This window comes from Lineus longissimus, chromosome 2 (genome assembly GCF_910592395.1).
Source record: "Lineus longissimus chromosome 2, tnLinLong1.2, whole genome shotgun sequence".
Taxonomy (NCBI): Eukaryota; Metazoa; Nemertea; class Pilidiophora; order Heteronemertea; family Lineidae; genus Lineus; species Lineus longissimus.
Window position 1 is genome coordinate 6,324,886 of NC_088309.1, and position 15,344 is coordinate 6,340,229.

Consider the following 15,344-nt stretch of genomic DNA (forward strand, 5'->3'; position numbering starts at 1 on the left):
AAAAATTCATTCCATACATCAAAATAATTTATTTCCATAAAATATTTTACAAGTAACAACACACAATAGATACTGTATGTATCTATGAACAAGCCATTAAATCAAATGAAATGCCAGAATCATAACTCATAGAACTACATGTATTTAACATAAACTTGTAACTTAATTTAGTAATGGATATGCCATAGTGACCAACAATTACATCAAAACTAAACGAAATCTACCAATAGACAGAAACAAAGCCAGTGTTAATGATGATACTCTTTACATATTTCCTGTTTTTTAGAATTATTATTGGGAACCGAGTAGCGACTGCACCAGGAGTTGAACCCGGGAGCTCTCTATCACAGTATCTAACAGGCAGTGTGCAATGCCCTTTCAGCACAACATCACAGTTTTTGAGACAGAGTTAGACAGTAAGTACAAACATCAGTCTATCACTCAGACCCAGAGAAGCGCCAGCAGTTTAGCCACAGGTAGATTTCACCAACAAGTGGGAAGCTACCTGCTGTTGGGGCATGCACACAGTCTGTGAACGCTCTCCCGTTAAAAGACATCGATATCATCCTCTTCTTCCTCGTCGTCCTCTTCATACTGATCCTCGTCACTTGACGTCGACTCCCCGCCATCCAGATCGTCTACTAACTCCCCCGCTGTAGCACCTTGCAGTTCCAACCTGGAAGAGTACAAGAGTAATCATAAGAAACGTCTTGAAAGGAATATTTTATCAACTAGCATAAACTGCAAGCTGGCAATAGTTAGTTAAATGTTTCCAGATCACAAGGCTTTACAACTCCAAGGCATTTGCTGCTGAAGAAAATAGCAGATGAAAGATCTTTTTGTTGCACACAGCAGCGATTATGATTGATTTAAATTGTTCGTTTGCACGGCACTTTAGTGCCCAGTTGGTAAAAGCTAGAAGCCAACTTCAGACACCCGATAATGAACCTCTTGTATCTGACATATTAGGACAGCTACATGAAGTGACAAACCATTAACAGACACTTGGTGACAATAAGGTGAAAAAATATGGAAAACATGGTGCATTATATAGACAGAGAATGAGTGAATACGTCAACAGGATAGACCACAAACCGACCCTAACAGCAGCCTTATACATTCTACAAATTTACATGCATCAGGACTTGGACCCAAATAACAAAATGCATGCAAACCTCAACAAACAAAGAAGTCCAGCTTTAGGATCTTGACCTTTAACAAAAAGATTTAAACTTGAATCGAGGAATTGTCTTCCACCATCAATAGGAAATCTAAATTTGCACACATCACTCAAGAAGGAAATGAAACAAAAAGCAATGTGCCAGGTAAGGATGATTCATATACTATTCATGCACAGAATATGACCCAGGAGGTGGTCACTCAACCAATCTGGGCATGCACATCCATGTCCTGCATTTAGCTGGACCAATTCCCCATGAACAAGGTCATTTTCCCTCGACCAAACTGAATACCAGAGCAGCTCGATATTACTTACCCTTGGTCCTCTCTGGTGTCTGATGACTGAATCTGAAGTGTGGTGCTACTGTCACTGGGACGTGATCGCGTGTTCTTGATTTTCAACAATGCCTCTGCAAACTTTCGTCCCATTTCCTCCAATTCACGGGTACTGATATGTAATCCCTAAAATAGATCCATGAGAGAATAAATACATGATAGGCAATGAAAAAAATCCCAAATTTTTCCTTCATACTCATGTCAGGTGGTTTAGTCTTTTTTTGCATTTCTAAAGCACGATTGAAAAGTCCTATGCACGCATGTTTTTATGATCCTCTTAATTATTTTTGTTATAATCCTCATTGACAAATAGACTGAATGTGACCAGCTTACCCTGTATTGTCCCTGATCACAGCCACAGTAACTACTCTCCATTGTATAGCTCCTAACAATCCTAATCTGCCGCCAGACGACTACTCGAGCGGAACCCTCCTTGGTCTTCTCAACTATGTTGCTACAGTTACTGAGTGAGAAACAGGGAGCACTGTTTTGCAGAATCTTTGGCAGTGTCTACAAATAGAAAGGAATACATTATTAGGTAATATGATTTGAAGTGCCAAGGCCAATCGGTTACAAAACGCGCAATGTGTCCACCGATGGATGGAAGGAACGACAGACACCAGTCAGACCCGAAGCTCAACTGACTTAAGAGGCAAAGAGGGTGCAATTGACACAACAGACTTCAAATCAAATTTCCTTGGAAGTATTAAAAGCATATCATCGGGTAAGTCATAAACATCAAACATCAAGTTAAGTTGTGGAGTTCAGTGACAAGCTGTTTGTATTTTATGATTGTTAAGCCCATATGATTTTTTTACTTTGCATCTTTGTTAAGACCCACCTTGTAGCCCACATCTTCCAGTTTTGTACCAATGACTGTGGGATTATCAACGTCCTCCGTCTGCCAGGACTGGCTCGGACTACAACCGTACAGGAATGTGTTCTTGCGCCTGGAGTGGCCGTGGTAGTCGCAGTAAACCAACGGATTCTTCCCGATCATATGTAAGTACTGTAATAATCCCTTGGTGTGGTAGATCGTTGGATGAAGTTTGGGACACGGATGGAGCCATCTTCGGTTCAGGTCTTCGGCAGTCAGGGAGCAACGGTGGCTGGGAAAGAGATGAAATACATTTTTATTTGGACAACAAGAGCAGATTTAGCCTATGTATTGGCAGCTACAGACGATAAGCAGCCGGCAGGAACTAACTGGAACCATGAAAATGACAAGTGATGAAATGCAGGATCCGAGCAGGAAACACCTAAGCTTAGCTGTCTCAAGGCTGAGAGTGATAGAACCCTAAGTGTTGGAATCTAATCAAACCGCAAATATCATTTAGGTTAATACAGTATCGCCCTCTATCTCAGGAAATATGAATTTGTCTTTTGATATCTGTACTTACTTTCCATTGACAACGCCATCTGGATTCAACATCGGTACTATCTTGAAGACATACATGTCCCTCAGCGCCTGGGCAGCTGGTTTATCACACAGCAAGAACTGGATGGTGCCCTTCATCACCCAACTGGCATTACTCTCACCAGGGTGGACTCGGCCGGAGAGGAAGATGTAGGGCCTATTCCCTGAAGCAGACACAAAGAATATTCAGTTGAAGTAGGTTCAGACAGCAGTGTGTCCATGTTACATGCCGACTTGATCACACCACTGTGGGCATAAGGCATTGGAGCACACACTGGTAACGAAGTCAACCGAAACTAGATTTACCTACTGAAATCCAGTTGTCCCGAGTCAGCATTACCAAGATGAAGCTATGCACAGTTTCTCAGTCAAGTTTGATTTGAAGGGACTGTTTTATGGTTGCGGTTTTGCAAGGACTGCATTGTTTATCATATCAAGTAAAAATTGCCATCAACTGATTCATAAATAATAATAAAATACCATATATTAAAGTGCTCTGTACATGCCATGCATGCTCCAGAGCACTGCACAGCAGATAAAAACGACCAAGAAGAAAAGTTCTGAAAACATTGTAAAAGTCCAGAAAATTCGATAATACTAATATGGATTATAACATTTGAATTGCAAGATAAGATATTAGGAATGTCACACATCGTAAACGATCTGAAATAGATGAGTTTTGAGGGCTCGCTTCATTTCCATTAGACAACATTTGAATTGCATTGACTTACTGAATTGTTCCAATGACTCTGCTGAGTTGGACTGTGGGTAGGACGTGATGGTCAACACTGGTACACTGTTACCAGAAAGTGTATCACAGAGACTCTGGTTGCGGAAATAGATATTGGATGCATCTATTCCATTCTCCCACTTGTAGATATGTGTCTGAAAAAGTGGTTGCAAAGATTTTAAAACTTCGGGTTTTTTTCTTGGCTCTTTCATGGTAGTATAGCCATGAATAGAAAATCTAATGCTATTAGAGGAAGAAAAGAATCCCTCAATCTCACTAAACAAAGAACCTACCTGTAACATAGTGTAAGTGTAAGGGTAATGGTAGGCCAAATAGCACACGTCATTTTCATGCTGGAACTTGACAGTGAATGTAGTTGTGTAGAACATCTTTCCTGGTACACCTCCGGTTGTTTGTGAGCTCCTGAGGAAGTGGTTCTTGTAGTAACAGATGTCAGTGCCTGCTCGCACCCAATGGGGCCGACCAGCAACTGCCTCAGCTACTGAGTACATCACTGGCTGCATTCCTGAAGCGGTAAAAAATTGATCTGAAGGAGGTGCAATGCTATGTGAAGTGGCCAGAAAATGATGCACTTTACTTTTCTTCATCTGAATCCCTTCTCAACAAAGGACACCCCGAACCCTTATGGCAAAGGTGAAAGTCTGGACCAAGACGCTGTTGATGATAATGATGATGATGACAGGTGCATTGTGCGCGAGTCACTGATATCTCTTCCTCTTTCAACTGTGAACCGGTATTGTAATAGGGCCAATAAAATCAGAAATTAAAAAATTCTTACCAAAGTTGAACTGGCTGTTTGGCTTCTCACAGTTGACGATGTTAAACCTGTACTTGATGCCTGCCTCCATGTTGCTGATTTCAAAGTAGAACCACTGGTGATGATGATTGGTGTTGATGTCGGGACTTAGAATCAGATCATATTCATATTGTCGAACCTGACGAACAAAAAGTTCATGCACAATTTCATCTGGATCCTGTTTGAGTGGGCTGGAGAAACTGGAGAAGTTTTCAAAATTTCTTTTTTGCAAAACTTGGTTATTCACGAAATCTGTGAAAATAAACACCTACAAAAATTACGTGGTTCACCATACCTGAATCACTCTCCTCAAGTTGCCACTTTCAAACTGTGCATTGAAATTCAGAGCGTCAGAGTAATCCTCGGCCCTGCTCACACGCAGCTCATCTCTATTCGTCAGGTTGCTATAGGCTGATGTGTAGGTGCCTTGAGCAGACGACACTAACGCATCCATGTTGTATACGACTCGATCTATCACAGTGTCGGGATTTATCATACGGTCAATGTCCTCAAAGATTTTGGCTCTGAAACAGATAAATATGAAAAAATATATCCCTGGTGTTATCTTATACTTGGCCCGGGACTTTACCACTAACAAAATCTGTAAAACTTAACACGAACCTTTGCACTCCAAACTTCCTATCATACTGTGGCTCAGGAAACGGTGGTGGGCGATGGCCATGCAAGTCTGGATACGCAATCTTACTCATCCGGCCAACCGTGACTGTGTTACTGGCAATCTCTCGTACTATCTCAGGACTATCATTCGTACAATCGTATTCCTCTTCAAAATCGTCTATCATATTCTCATCTCCGGTTTCGGATGAAGCACCACCAAATGAAATGGAAGACCCGCTACATTCTAAAAACCCATTTCCATCATCTGAACGAGTCCGACTCCTACGACGTGGTGGATATTTGAGGTTTTTTGAGACAGATGTTTTCTTACTTCCTCTACTACCGCTCGCTGAAGAATTCGACACACCACTTTTCGCCCCGAGTGCTGAATTCGATGGTCTCCTGGCAGACGTTGGGGAAACTTTTGGACTTAACGATATCACAGTAGCACCAGACTTGAAGTTCGTTGCAGCACCTTCAGAAGAGTTACCACTCACACTATTTTCAGTGATTTTACTAGTCCTATTGCGAGAGTTTGGAAAATCTAAATCGAAGGGATAACTAGTGTCTAATTTATAAACCGAACTGCAATCTTCACTTGTGCTAAACGTAGGAAATTTCGGCAAGCTAGGACAGTCTTGTAATATAGGATTTCGTCGAGAAATGCTATCAGCAGATTTGACACTACGCTGGGGTCGACTCGTTGGTGGTAGGGTAGCTCTTCCTGACTCAGCAGTTGGGATCACAATTGGTTTATCGGCTGTGTCTTCATCATCAGATCCAGCCTGTTGACAGAACAAGAAAATATTGAAGTAGAAATATTATTTTCAGGCACTTCATCAAATACCAATATCCTGTCTGTTTGTACTGTAAACCCTGAGATTTGTGTGATGCTAAAATTTGACAAATTTGCTCATTTTCATTTGGCGATAGGCAAAATATGATGTTGGCTGCCAGAATTTGGTTACTGGTGTTCCATCCATGTTCATATTTCATTGACAAAAATACATGTATAGTCATTGCTTTCTTACTCAGGAAGAGCAATTTTTCAAATAACATTTTGGTTTCAAATGGAAATGAATTACCTCGAACTCAAACAACTCCGGGAAAAACTTCTGGTACATCTGGAGGTCTGTGGCAGTCCGCAGGTAGGGTGGTTCATTACCCACTTCTTCATCCTTGAATACAGACAAAAACAAATACATTTACAGTGGAACCTCCTTAAGCGGAAGCCCCTCTATTAAGAAGAACCTCTCTATCAAGGACAGTAGTTTTGATCCAAAATTGGTTGTTTCCATTCAATATGACCTCTCTAATCAGGACCTCTCAGCTCAATTTTCCTCACTTTGCTCGTCTGAGTTTTGGGCAGGTCACTTCACTGTGCATACAACCTACCTCAGAGTCAGCTCTTTTCTTTTGGTCCAATTGGTCCTCTTCGGAACTGATGTCATCATCGTTGTCAACAGAGCTATCATCGCCGTTATCGTCAGCAGTAGCAGCCAATGGGGAGGAGTGTGGCTTTGTTGACGCCAGAGCTAAAAAGGAAACGGACAGATTCAAAACACGGGGAGAGGGGTGTCGGCTGTGATACACAATATATTTATGCATTGCTTAATCGAAAATTTGGGAAAAAAATAGTACTGACATGTGCATGTATTTGGTTTGAGAGATTACAAAAGTATCTACTGCTTCTTTGCACAGTAAAAATTTCAGTAACTTTCAACTCTATTTTTAATTCTGAATACCAAAGTGGATAACATGGTACGTTTTTTTGTTTTTTAAACCTTTAGCGAAGTTACATGTACATTTGGCGACAGCCCTGTCAGTGTTTTTGCTTTTTCACTCAATATTATTTAGTAACTTCCCTAATCCATTTCAAAAATAAATTAACTCTATACCACGAATGATTTTAAATGAATAAAATCGATTGATTAATACATTGTTACTGTTACTAAAACAAAATATTACAGTTATTGGCATGAAGTTGACAAAACATTTGACACGACATGCGGATGTCCTGGGAAAGTTAGTTAGACAGAAACCAAGACCTATTGTAAGTACGAAAAGTGGAGAAAGCAACATAAATATTGGGAAATCATGTTTGGGAAATAACCTACACCAATGTGGGCCATAGGCTATGCCGGGCATAGGTTTTTGACATTGACAGCCCTACCAAATAGAATGTTCACATTGTAAAACATTTGGTGATATTGAATGCTTTTTAGAATCAATGATATCCAAAAGATATGCGGACCGAGACGTTTATGATATATTGTGGCGATTAATTAATTAAATGACAGGGGCAAATGCAGAATAAGCAATATTTTACAGCAAGCCATTAAAAGTGCATGCTTTGGTCCAGAATCCCTCACCACTGATTAAAGGACATGCATGGTAACACCATCCAACAAGAATACTGCCCGAGTGTCTGATCAGCGCCATCTGATGGCATGAGTTGTTTCTCTCCGGCCTCCAAAGGTGAAAGAGTGAGGTCAAAGGTGAAGGATGAGAGGCTTCGAGCCAGAGAAAATCAACGAGTGCGATCTGGTGCCGAGGACCAGACACAAGGGCCGTAAACATATTCATCATATACCACATGCATCCCAAAAATACCCCAAAAAATGTCAACTGACATGTGTTCTAGCTCTTTTTAGATAGAAAATTTGGATGGTTTTCATAGCATGTCTGACAGATCAATACATTTTGAGTATATGATGAAAAGAAATACCCCAAAACCTATGAATAATAAAATGAAACCTTTTTTAGGTTTTTTAGCAGGCACCACTTCCCTGGTCACCAAACCTTCAAAAATGAAACAATTGTTTTTTATAACAATGAGGATAACTTTCACTTCATGTAGCGCTTTTCTGAGGTGGTATCACAAACCACGGTCAAAGTACTTCTTGGTAATGATTACTATCCTGGTTTCCACAGAAATATATCTGGGGTTTAGAGGAGCTGCTATAATGCCATCATTGAACTCAATCATCAGTGAGCGTGAGTAGGACCCATAAGCTTTCGATCATGAGATCGAAGCTCTTCCACAGTGCTACTGCTGCCCCATGAGATATACTTTTTAAGAACTACGAAATTTCAATCTTGCTGCCCAATGTCAGGCAATAACACGATATTGGTCACAACTTCCAATGTGCGCTCAGACCTCTTGAGACTTGAGGTAAAATGACTAACTACGCCATACCATTCTGCATGAACACAAATCCCTAAATCAGTACATCCGTCAGAAATAAAAACTTTCATTACCTTCTGGGCACACTTCAATGATATGGAAATCGCTCTCGGGTAACGGGAACACCAACGTACTCCTAACGGCGGGTACTGGCATCTTGTTCTTGGGGAAGCATCGCCTCATTATGAAGCTGGCAGTGAAGATGAGGCTCTCGAGCTCGCGGACTTCAACAGACTCTTGGCAGGCTGTGTATAAGAATCGAATGCCGTCTGCCTCCATCAGGGCTTTCCTTCCTGATTCTGAAAAATTTGAATTCACATGTATTTCATTCTTGACAATCAAGGATGATCGCTGGCATATTCCAACGGCATTAGGCTTATAATCAGGAGGTCATTGTGTCAATAACGAATAAGGGAGGTTCTGCTCTTTCATCTGAAGCGCAGGGTCGCGAACAAGCAATTTAAGTCGCAGTGAATTGTGACTATAATCACTGCTATGTGCAACAATCGCAGGTTGCAGCCAAGTAAGTTGCGTGTTCGTGGGCACTTGAGTGTCCTTGAGAAAGACACTTAACCATTTATATTGTTTAAATCTGTGCTTGGCCACCATTCTATCCAGGGGAGTGACACTCTTCGTCACTTAAAAAATGCTTTGAAATCCAGGTTGATTTTCAAATGTTTCAATACTTACTAAGATTAATGATATGTCTAAGTACGCTCAGAATAGACTTGCGAAGAGCAATGTGTCTGTTCTTAGTGTCCGCCCTATGCCAATCATAAAACATGGTCAGCAGAATAGGGACACCACCCTGGCCTACTGCTCGAGCAGAATTACTCTCTGAAAAGAACGAACGATATATTACATGTATATATAGAGGTATATTTCGTACCAAAAATCTGTCCGAAAACTAAGCCCCTAGTTTCATATTATGGTTTATATCATGAAGTTTATGACGATGATCCGGTGATTTTAAAAGAGGGTGTTCAAATTTCAAATCTAAGCAATTTGGTAGGCCTAGGCACTGGTTGTCAGTAAGAATACAGAATGGACTGGTTAAAAGAGACCTTCAAGAAAACTTGAAATCATACCCAAGTAGACTATGACTGTAAATGCAGGCTTCTGCCCCAAGGGATAAGGGGCATGACGATGAGGGAGTGGGTGTAAGGTCTTGATCACTTTCTACTTACTTGATTTGACCAACAAGCCCAGGGTATCCAGCGCATGTTTGACAATGGTCAAATGTTTTCTTCCACAAATTTGGAGGATCTTGAATAAGTAGGTTACAGCACCATTCTTTCCCAGGTAGGAGGCATTCACAGCTGGAAGGAAGAGTCATAGTTAGGTACATCTTCATCAAAAACTACTAAGTATAAAAAACTGTACATTTTCAAATTTTTCATACAGTTTTTTTGTTTGAAATACATCATGATTTGAATAGGTGCTTTGAATTTCATTTCATGTACCGGTACGTCAACTTGAATAGAAACAACCAATTTGGGACCAACACTAATAGGTCCTTAATAGTGAGGTTGTTCCTAATAGAGAGGTGTCCACTAAGGGAGGTTCCACGGCAGTCAAATTGTTAAGGAGCCAGGTCACTGCGACAAGATGGAAACTGACTTCAACCAGTGTTGTCATTCATTCTTGCACTGAATGAACTGTCCGTAATATCAATCAGATCAGGCCGTCTCAAACAAACATATTATCCATAAATCAATTAATTATCAATTCCAGAAATGACTGGTTCTACGAGGTCAATACAGGATGAATAGTTTCCAAGAGGGTTATCGTCTTTATGTTCTATGATAAGTACTTCAAGTGTCTTCAATTCAAGGACTCAGTTTTTTCGATACTCGGTCAATTTAGGACCTTTTGAGATTATTTTTGGACCAGTATTCACAACATTCAGAAAATGGGCAGTGAGAGTGGGATGCGGTTGGATCAAACTTGAATACTAATGACTATAGAACATGCAGTAACAATTTCTAAAGCATTGTAAAAATCTTTGCTTACCATTTGCCGAATACAGTTTCAGGACATGCAGCAGTGGTTGGAGGACCTTATACCCGGACAGGTGATTCCTTATCATGCCGAGTGTCACTCCAAGAGCCTGGCCAAGCCGCGCCTTCACACCAAACTTACGATCTGAAACACAGAACACTGACTTTTAAGTATTGTGCATAGCAGTCCGAGTGGTAGATGCTGCAAACTTGTGGAAGTGATTATTGAAAAGGCTGCCCTTAGATATATACTTTGAGCATGCTCCACGGATCCACCAGATGTTTGTATCAGCATTGTCCTACCCCTCTTGACCTACCACTCGTGGGACAGAAAGAACCCAGGGGGTTACACCCAAACGAAGTGTTTGCACATCTGTGGTCCACTTCAAATAAAGCTGACAGACCATGTACGAGTATATTGTTGCAATGGTCATGGTTTGCTTGTCTATGAATCAAACAATATCTGCCATACCAGACACGTAACGAGTTAATTAATAATCAGTTCACCTTTTGGTCCAAGTTTGGCCAGGGCTTGGTGGCAAGAGATAATGAAATCTGGATGTGAGCTTTGTTCCTTGGATTCCTGGACCAAGACATGAAACAGGACTTGAGTAGCACCGTGGGCGACGAATATGGATGCTCTCTTTCCAACCTCTGGAAATAAATAAAAGATTTAGTGATGGTACAATAAAACAAGTCTTATCATTTGCATTGGGGCCCGCAGTCTCAGGGGTATAATTTTTGGAGAGCCCCATTAATTGCTTCTATTCCAATCCACCCATGGCAATTACTTACGAGCTCTTCCAATCAGCTCAATCACCACCAGCACTATGTTATGAAGGACAGTAGAATCTGATGCCAACTGAAACAAAGATGAAAGATGAATTGAAAAATCTTAACTTAAACTTTTGATTATTTTCTAAAAAGAATGTATACATGCACCAGTACATGCGTGCATGCACCCTCAAAACATTTTCTTCATAGTGCGGCAGCAAGGTTTACTGAACCAAAGCATATTGACAGCTGATCAAGTATAGAACATGTACCAGGTTATTTATGAACCACTCTAAATGTAGATTTGATCCACATTCATGCCTGGGCTATTTGCTGGTGCTATTTAATGAGAGGAAAATTGAAATCTATATCATCAGATCAATTGACTGGTGTGCATATACCCTGCTGATTTCCCAAGGTCAAACACTGCCAGCATATTTTATTGCGTTCGACCGGAATACATTTTCTGTTTTAGTTCTAAACGGTCATAAGTTCATTTTTTTCATGTGTACATCATTTACATAATGTGTTTTAATAGTGACAGACTTTATTATGTCAACAGGGTAAAACTAGTTCCCTACTATGTAGTTTTAAAACTCAAAGCAAACTATTTGACGAGCCAAGTGTTGTTACCGACCAGGTCCAAAATAATAGGTAACATGCTTGAGGAGAACTTGAGGGTATTTACCAAATAAAGCACAATATTTAGGCTTTATTCATGTCATTGCAACTTACCTCTAAAGTTGTAATCAGAGTGTCAACATAGCCACCATTCTTCACTAAACTGTCCCGGTTCAACTTGTCTGAAATACATTTATATAGGAATGCTTTAAAAAGTATGTAACATTAGAAATGGGATTGCCTTTGTGGCTTTTCTATTCAAATTCCATTAAGAAATTCGACCCATCAGGACACCTCTCATAGGCCAGCATTTCTCAGCCCCAAGGGTGTCCCAAATAGGGAAGTTCTATTTTACTGTACACTTTATTTTAAACATTAAAGTTGTCTTGATGGGCATTTGGCTGATCTATTGAGCCTGCTAGCTTGCAAATATAGATTTATCCCTATACAGATCTAATCCATTGCTACTAGTAATACAGTTATAGACGGAAAATTATCATTATTCCATCAGGCAGTACATTATTATTCTAAAATAAACGTTCCAATCAAAAAAGTTGTTGACAAGTTACCTTGTGTGTTGACGCAGTTGAGCAACTTGGATGAATTGTAACGATACTGTTGTATATCATCAGAATTCGACCGCACAGAACTGCGGTGATTGTTCAACTTGTCAAGACTTTCGAAGAGTGTCCTGTACCGGCAACCTCGTTCCATGTTGGTGAGAAGGTGATGCTGAAACTCAGCGTAAGGTGGTAAATATCAAAGATCTTCAGTGCATTGCTACATCTCGATCAACAGGCCTGAAAGTGTACAAAAAGACAATCTACATGTATAAACGACCATATTGGCTGGAAACAACCTATAACTCCCTGCCAGAATGCAGGGTTTCCCCCAGAGGGGGGGCAAGGGGGGCAGTTGCCCCCCCCTAAATTGTCCAAAAACAGGCAAAATTTGTTGTTTTGACCAGGATTTACTGCAAAATTATGGTTTTGCCCCCCCTTGAATTTATTTCTGGCAGAAACACTGGAATGTATAACATTCTTGCTGTCACATGCCAGAACAACAACCTTGAAAATAATTCAGCTGCATTGCAGGTTGTCTCTTCTGTTATATAGCACAGAAAATAACAGTAACACCACACAAATGATTCACCAATTTACAGGGTTTATAACACAAATCTCAGTAAACAGGGTGCATGCTTTCTTATACAAATAAAGACTACACACAGCAAGGCAGTGTGAAAACTCACCCAAACATAACCAATCAATAGTCATTAGCAATTATGACCTCACAGCATGCTTGAGAAGTCTGCCATGCCAAAAAAGGTTTTGTGGGATCATGTATGAACTGGAGCTTTTTCATGTCCTCTGGACTTTTTAGTCCAATTGCACAGTCTGAATGTGTGAAAAATGGGTAAAAATCAGTGCCACGATTCACACCGGCCCACAAGAGAATTGTAAGAATATGGGTACAAGCACTGGCCACTGCCCTTCTAGCCCCCCCCCCCCCCCCCCCCACACACACACACCACCACCACCAACTGGCCCCAGCAATTTGATACAAACTTTCAACTTGAGGAAGCGCACGGCCAGTGCTGACATGGCAGTGCTCTCCATAGGGCCTAGTCAGGGACGATTTGTCAGGGCAGCCCACCCTACCTCACTCTCGAATTTTGTAAAGGATTTCTAGCAGCGCTAGGGCCAGTTTACCCTGCCTGATGAGTGCAATGTCAATGTGAATGTCAATGTGCATGTAGTAATGCAATGCATGCTGTACATCAATGCATTACGTCACAAAATCTGGCTTTTTTGGATGTTTCCTCCATAATGATCACAACAAATCTCCAACAGAACACATCTGTACATTCTGTTTTTCAAGACTTACCTAATGGATTAAGAGTTTTCGTCAGGAATCGGTGAATAAAACGGGAATACTTGACGATTACAAATCGGAAATAATCACAACACATTCGATCACCGTCACGTGACCAGTATGACGCAGGGGATTTCCCGCAGAAGGCGGTCGGGTGTCCCCAGCTATACACTCCCGAGGCAGGGTATGTTACGGACAACGACACCACCAGTTACAATCAGCTCAACAGGGCCGGCACTCGCTTGGTATGGATCTCGCGAGACTAGAGTGGCCAAAGTGTAGATCGGCTAATAGCAAGATAGTCGGGTCAATCTATGAAAAAATCGTAAAAAAATTTAACAGAATTTTTTGGTTGAAACTTGTTGACTGGATCCCTGGAACAATAATTTTGACAAAATCCAAGCAGGTGTACATCCCGGGTAGGCCTACATCATGCAGGGGTCTGCCCATGACGGAGATTTACACCATGCAGGCATGAGAGTCTTCAACCTATAGCCTGAATTCAGGCTTTTTAGTCATTATCACGTAATGCATAATTCCATTCGGACCTGTAATTTCAGGCTTAAAAAGGTATTTTCAGGCGGGGACTTGTATGGAGAAGTCAAGAGATGGCACAAGGTAAATTGAACAAAAAGAAGGGGACTTGTATGGAGAAATCACGAGATAACACAAGGTATAAATTGAACATAAAGAAGGGGACTTGTATAGGCCGACAGAAGTCAAGAGATGGTACAAGGTAAATTGAACAAAAAGAAGGGGACTTGTATGGAAAAATCACGAGATGGCACAAGGTAAATTAAACATGAAGAAGGGGTCTCAGTATGGAGAAGTCACGATATGGCACGTGGTCCAACAACAAAAAGAACGGGGCTTGTATGGAGAAGTCTCGAGGTGGTACAAGGTCAACTGAGCAAAAGGATGAGACTATTGATTTGCACCGGTCCAAAAGCCTGGAGGACAATAGCGCTGGAGCATGCCGATTCAGTTCGTCGACACTAATAAGATGGAGACACGATCTGGCGCAAAACGAGGGTGTTTTATAAAGTTTCATCAGTGGTTTTAAATGTAGGAGTGTCAAAAACCTGTATCTTAGGATGGAACGTCTCGGGGAATCGTGTGATTGGGACCGGACTGGTCCTGTCTCAGCGGGTGTTCCAGGATCTTTTAAATTGACAGGGTGAGACATCGTTTTTGTCCTTTTCAGCGCAGTCCACATTCCGTCCGACCTGTTCTTGTCTTAAGGACTGCACCAAAGATATTTTGAAGACACGTAGGCCTAGACTTAGCATTTCGTCACGGGGAGAGATATCAAACAGAATTACTTTGGTTATTTTGTTGTTTGTAAAGGCTTCGGGTAGGCTCAGTAGCTGAAAAACCTATGTCTAGCCACCATTGCAAGCCCACTCTGCCTCCATTATTTTTTTTTAATTATAATTTTGGGGACATCTGGCATTGTGTACACTCCGGACGCAGTAGACCGCCCTCGTTTCTCACCATTTAAGGAGATCCAATTAGGATGACGCATGGTCTGCCCCAGCATTGTGAAGCCGAAGTTGCCCAAACCGTAGTCTCGTATTTCTATTGTATATAGGTAGTTTTGTGCTCTACGCAATGTAATTTTGTTGAGCAATAAACCTTATTCTAATTCTAATTCTGAGAGGGGGAGCACCCCGCTGCTGTAACTCAGTACATTTATCTTTTTTGCTTCACACCTTTTTTATACGCTCTATTTTAAAGTAGTTCCTCCAAAATCTCGACAGATGATTGGGTCATGAGTAGTAATCCGTCATACA

The 15,344-nt window shown here is 41.1% G+C and overlaps 1 protein-coding gene across 3 annotated transcripts; it reads right to left on the reverse strand.

Moving 5' to 3' along the window:
- Window positions 1–14: 14 nt before the first annotated feature.
- LOC135503593 (cytosolic carboxypeptidase 1-like) lies at window positions 15–13,668 on the reverse strand. Of its 3 annotated transcripts, XM_064797208.1 has the most exons (23): window positions 13,564–13,668; window positions 12,249–12,479; window positions 11,794–11,861; window positions 11,080–11,146; window positions 10,792–10,938; window positions 10,298–10,429; window positions 9,472–9,603; window positions 8,975–9,121; window positions 8,359–8,583; window positions 7,855–7,899; window positions 6,493–6,632; window positions 6,183–6,275; window positions 5,101–5,882; window positions 4,775–5,003; window positions 4,462–4,618; window positions 3,956–4,188; window positions 3,664–3,817; window positions 2,916–3,096; window positions 2,357–2,624; window positions 1,849–2,025; window positions 1,496–1,641; window positions 1,176–1,212; window positions 603–676 (listed from the first exon to the last, which is right to left on the reverse strand). In XM_064797208.1, the coding sequence occupies exons 2-22, from the start codon at window positions 12,391–12,393 to the stop codon at window positions 1,200–1,202; spliced, it is 3,681 nt and encodes a 1,226-aa protein (XP_064653278.1). In that variant the 5' UTR covers window positions 12,394–12,479; window positions 13,564–13,668; the 3' UTR covers window positions 603–676; window positions 1,176–1,199. The 3 variants fall into 3 exon arrangements, with proteins under 3 accessions (XP_064653276.1, XP_064653277.1, XP_064653278.1); XM_064797206.1 differs by lacking the exon at window positions 1,176–1,212 and having other exon boundaries at window positions 15–676; XM_064797207.1 differs by lacking the exons at window positions 1,176–1,212; window positions 7,855–7,899 and having other exon boundaries at window positions 15–676.
- Window positions 13,669–15,344: the final 1,676 nt, after the last annotated feature.

Coding starts and splice junctions, on each gene's coding strand:
- LOC135503593 (XM_064797206.1), bottom strand. CDS start 12,393: ATGGAACGAGGTTGCCGGTACAGGACACTCTTCGAAAGTCTTGACAAG. Junction 8,584..8,974: donor TAGACATATCATTAATCTTA/GTAAGTATTGAA, acceptor CAAATTTTTCAG/AATCAGGAAGGAAAGCCCTG. Junction 7,900..8,358: donor CATTGAAGTGTGCCCAGAAG/GTAATGAAAGTT, acceptor TCATTTTTGAAG/GTTTGGTGACCAGGGAAGTG.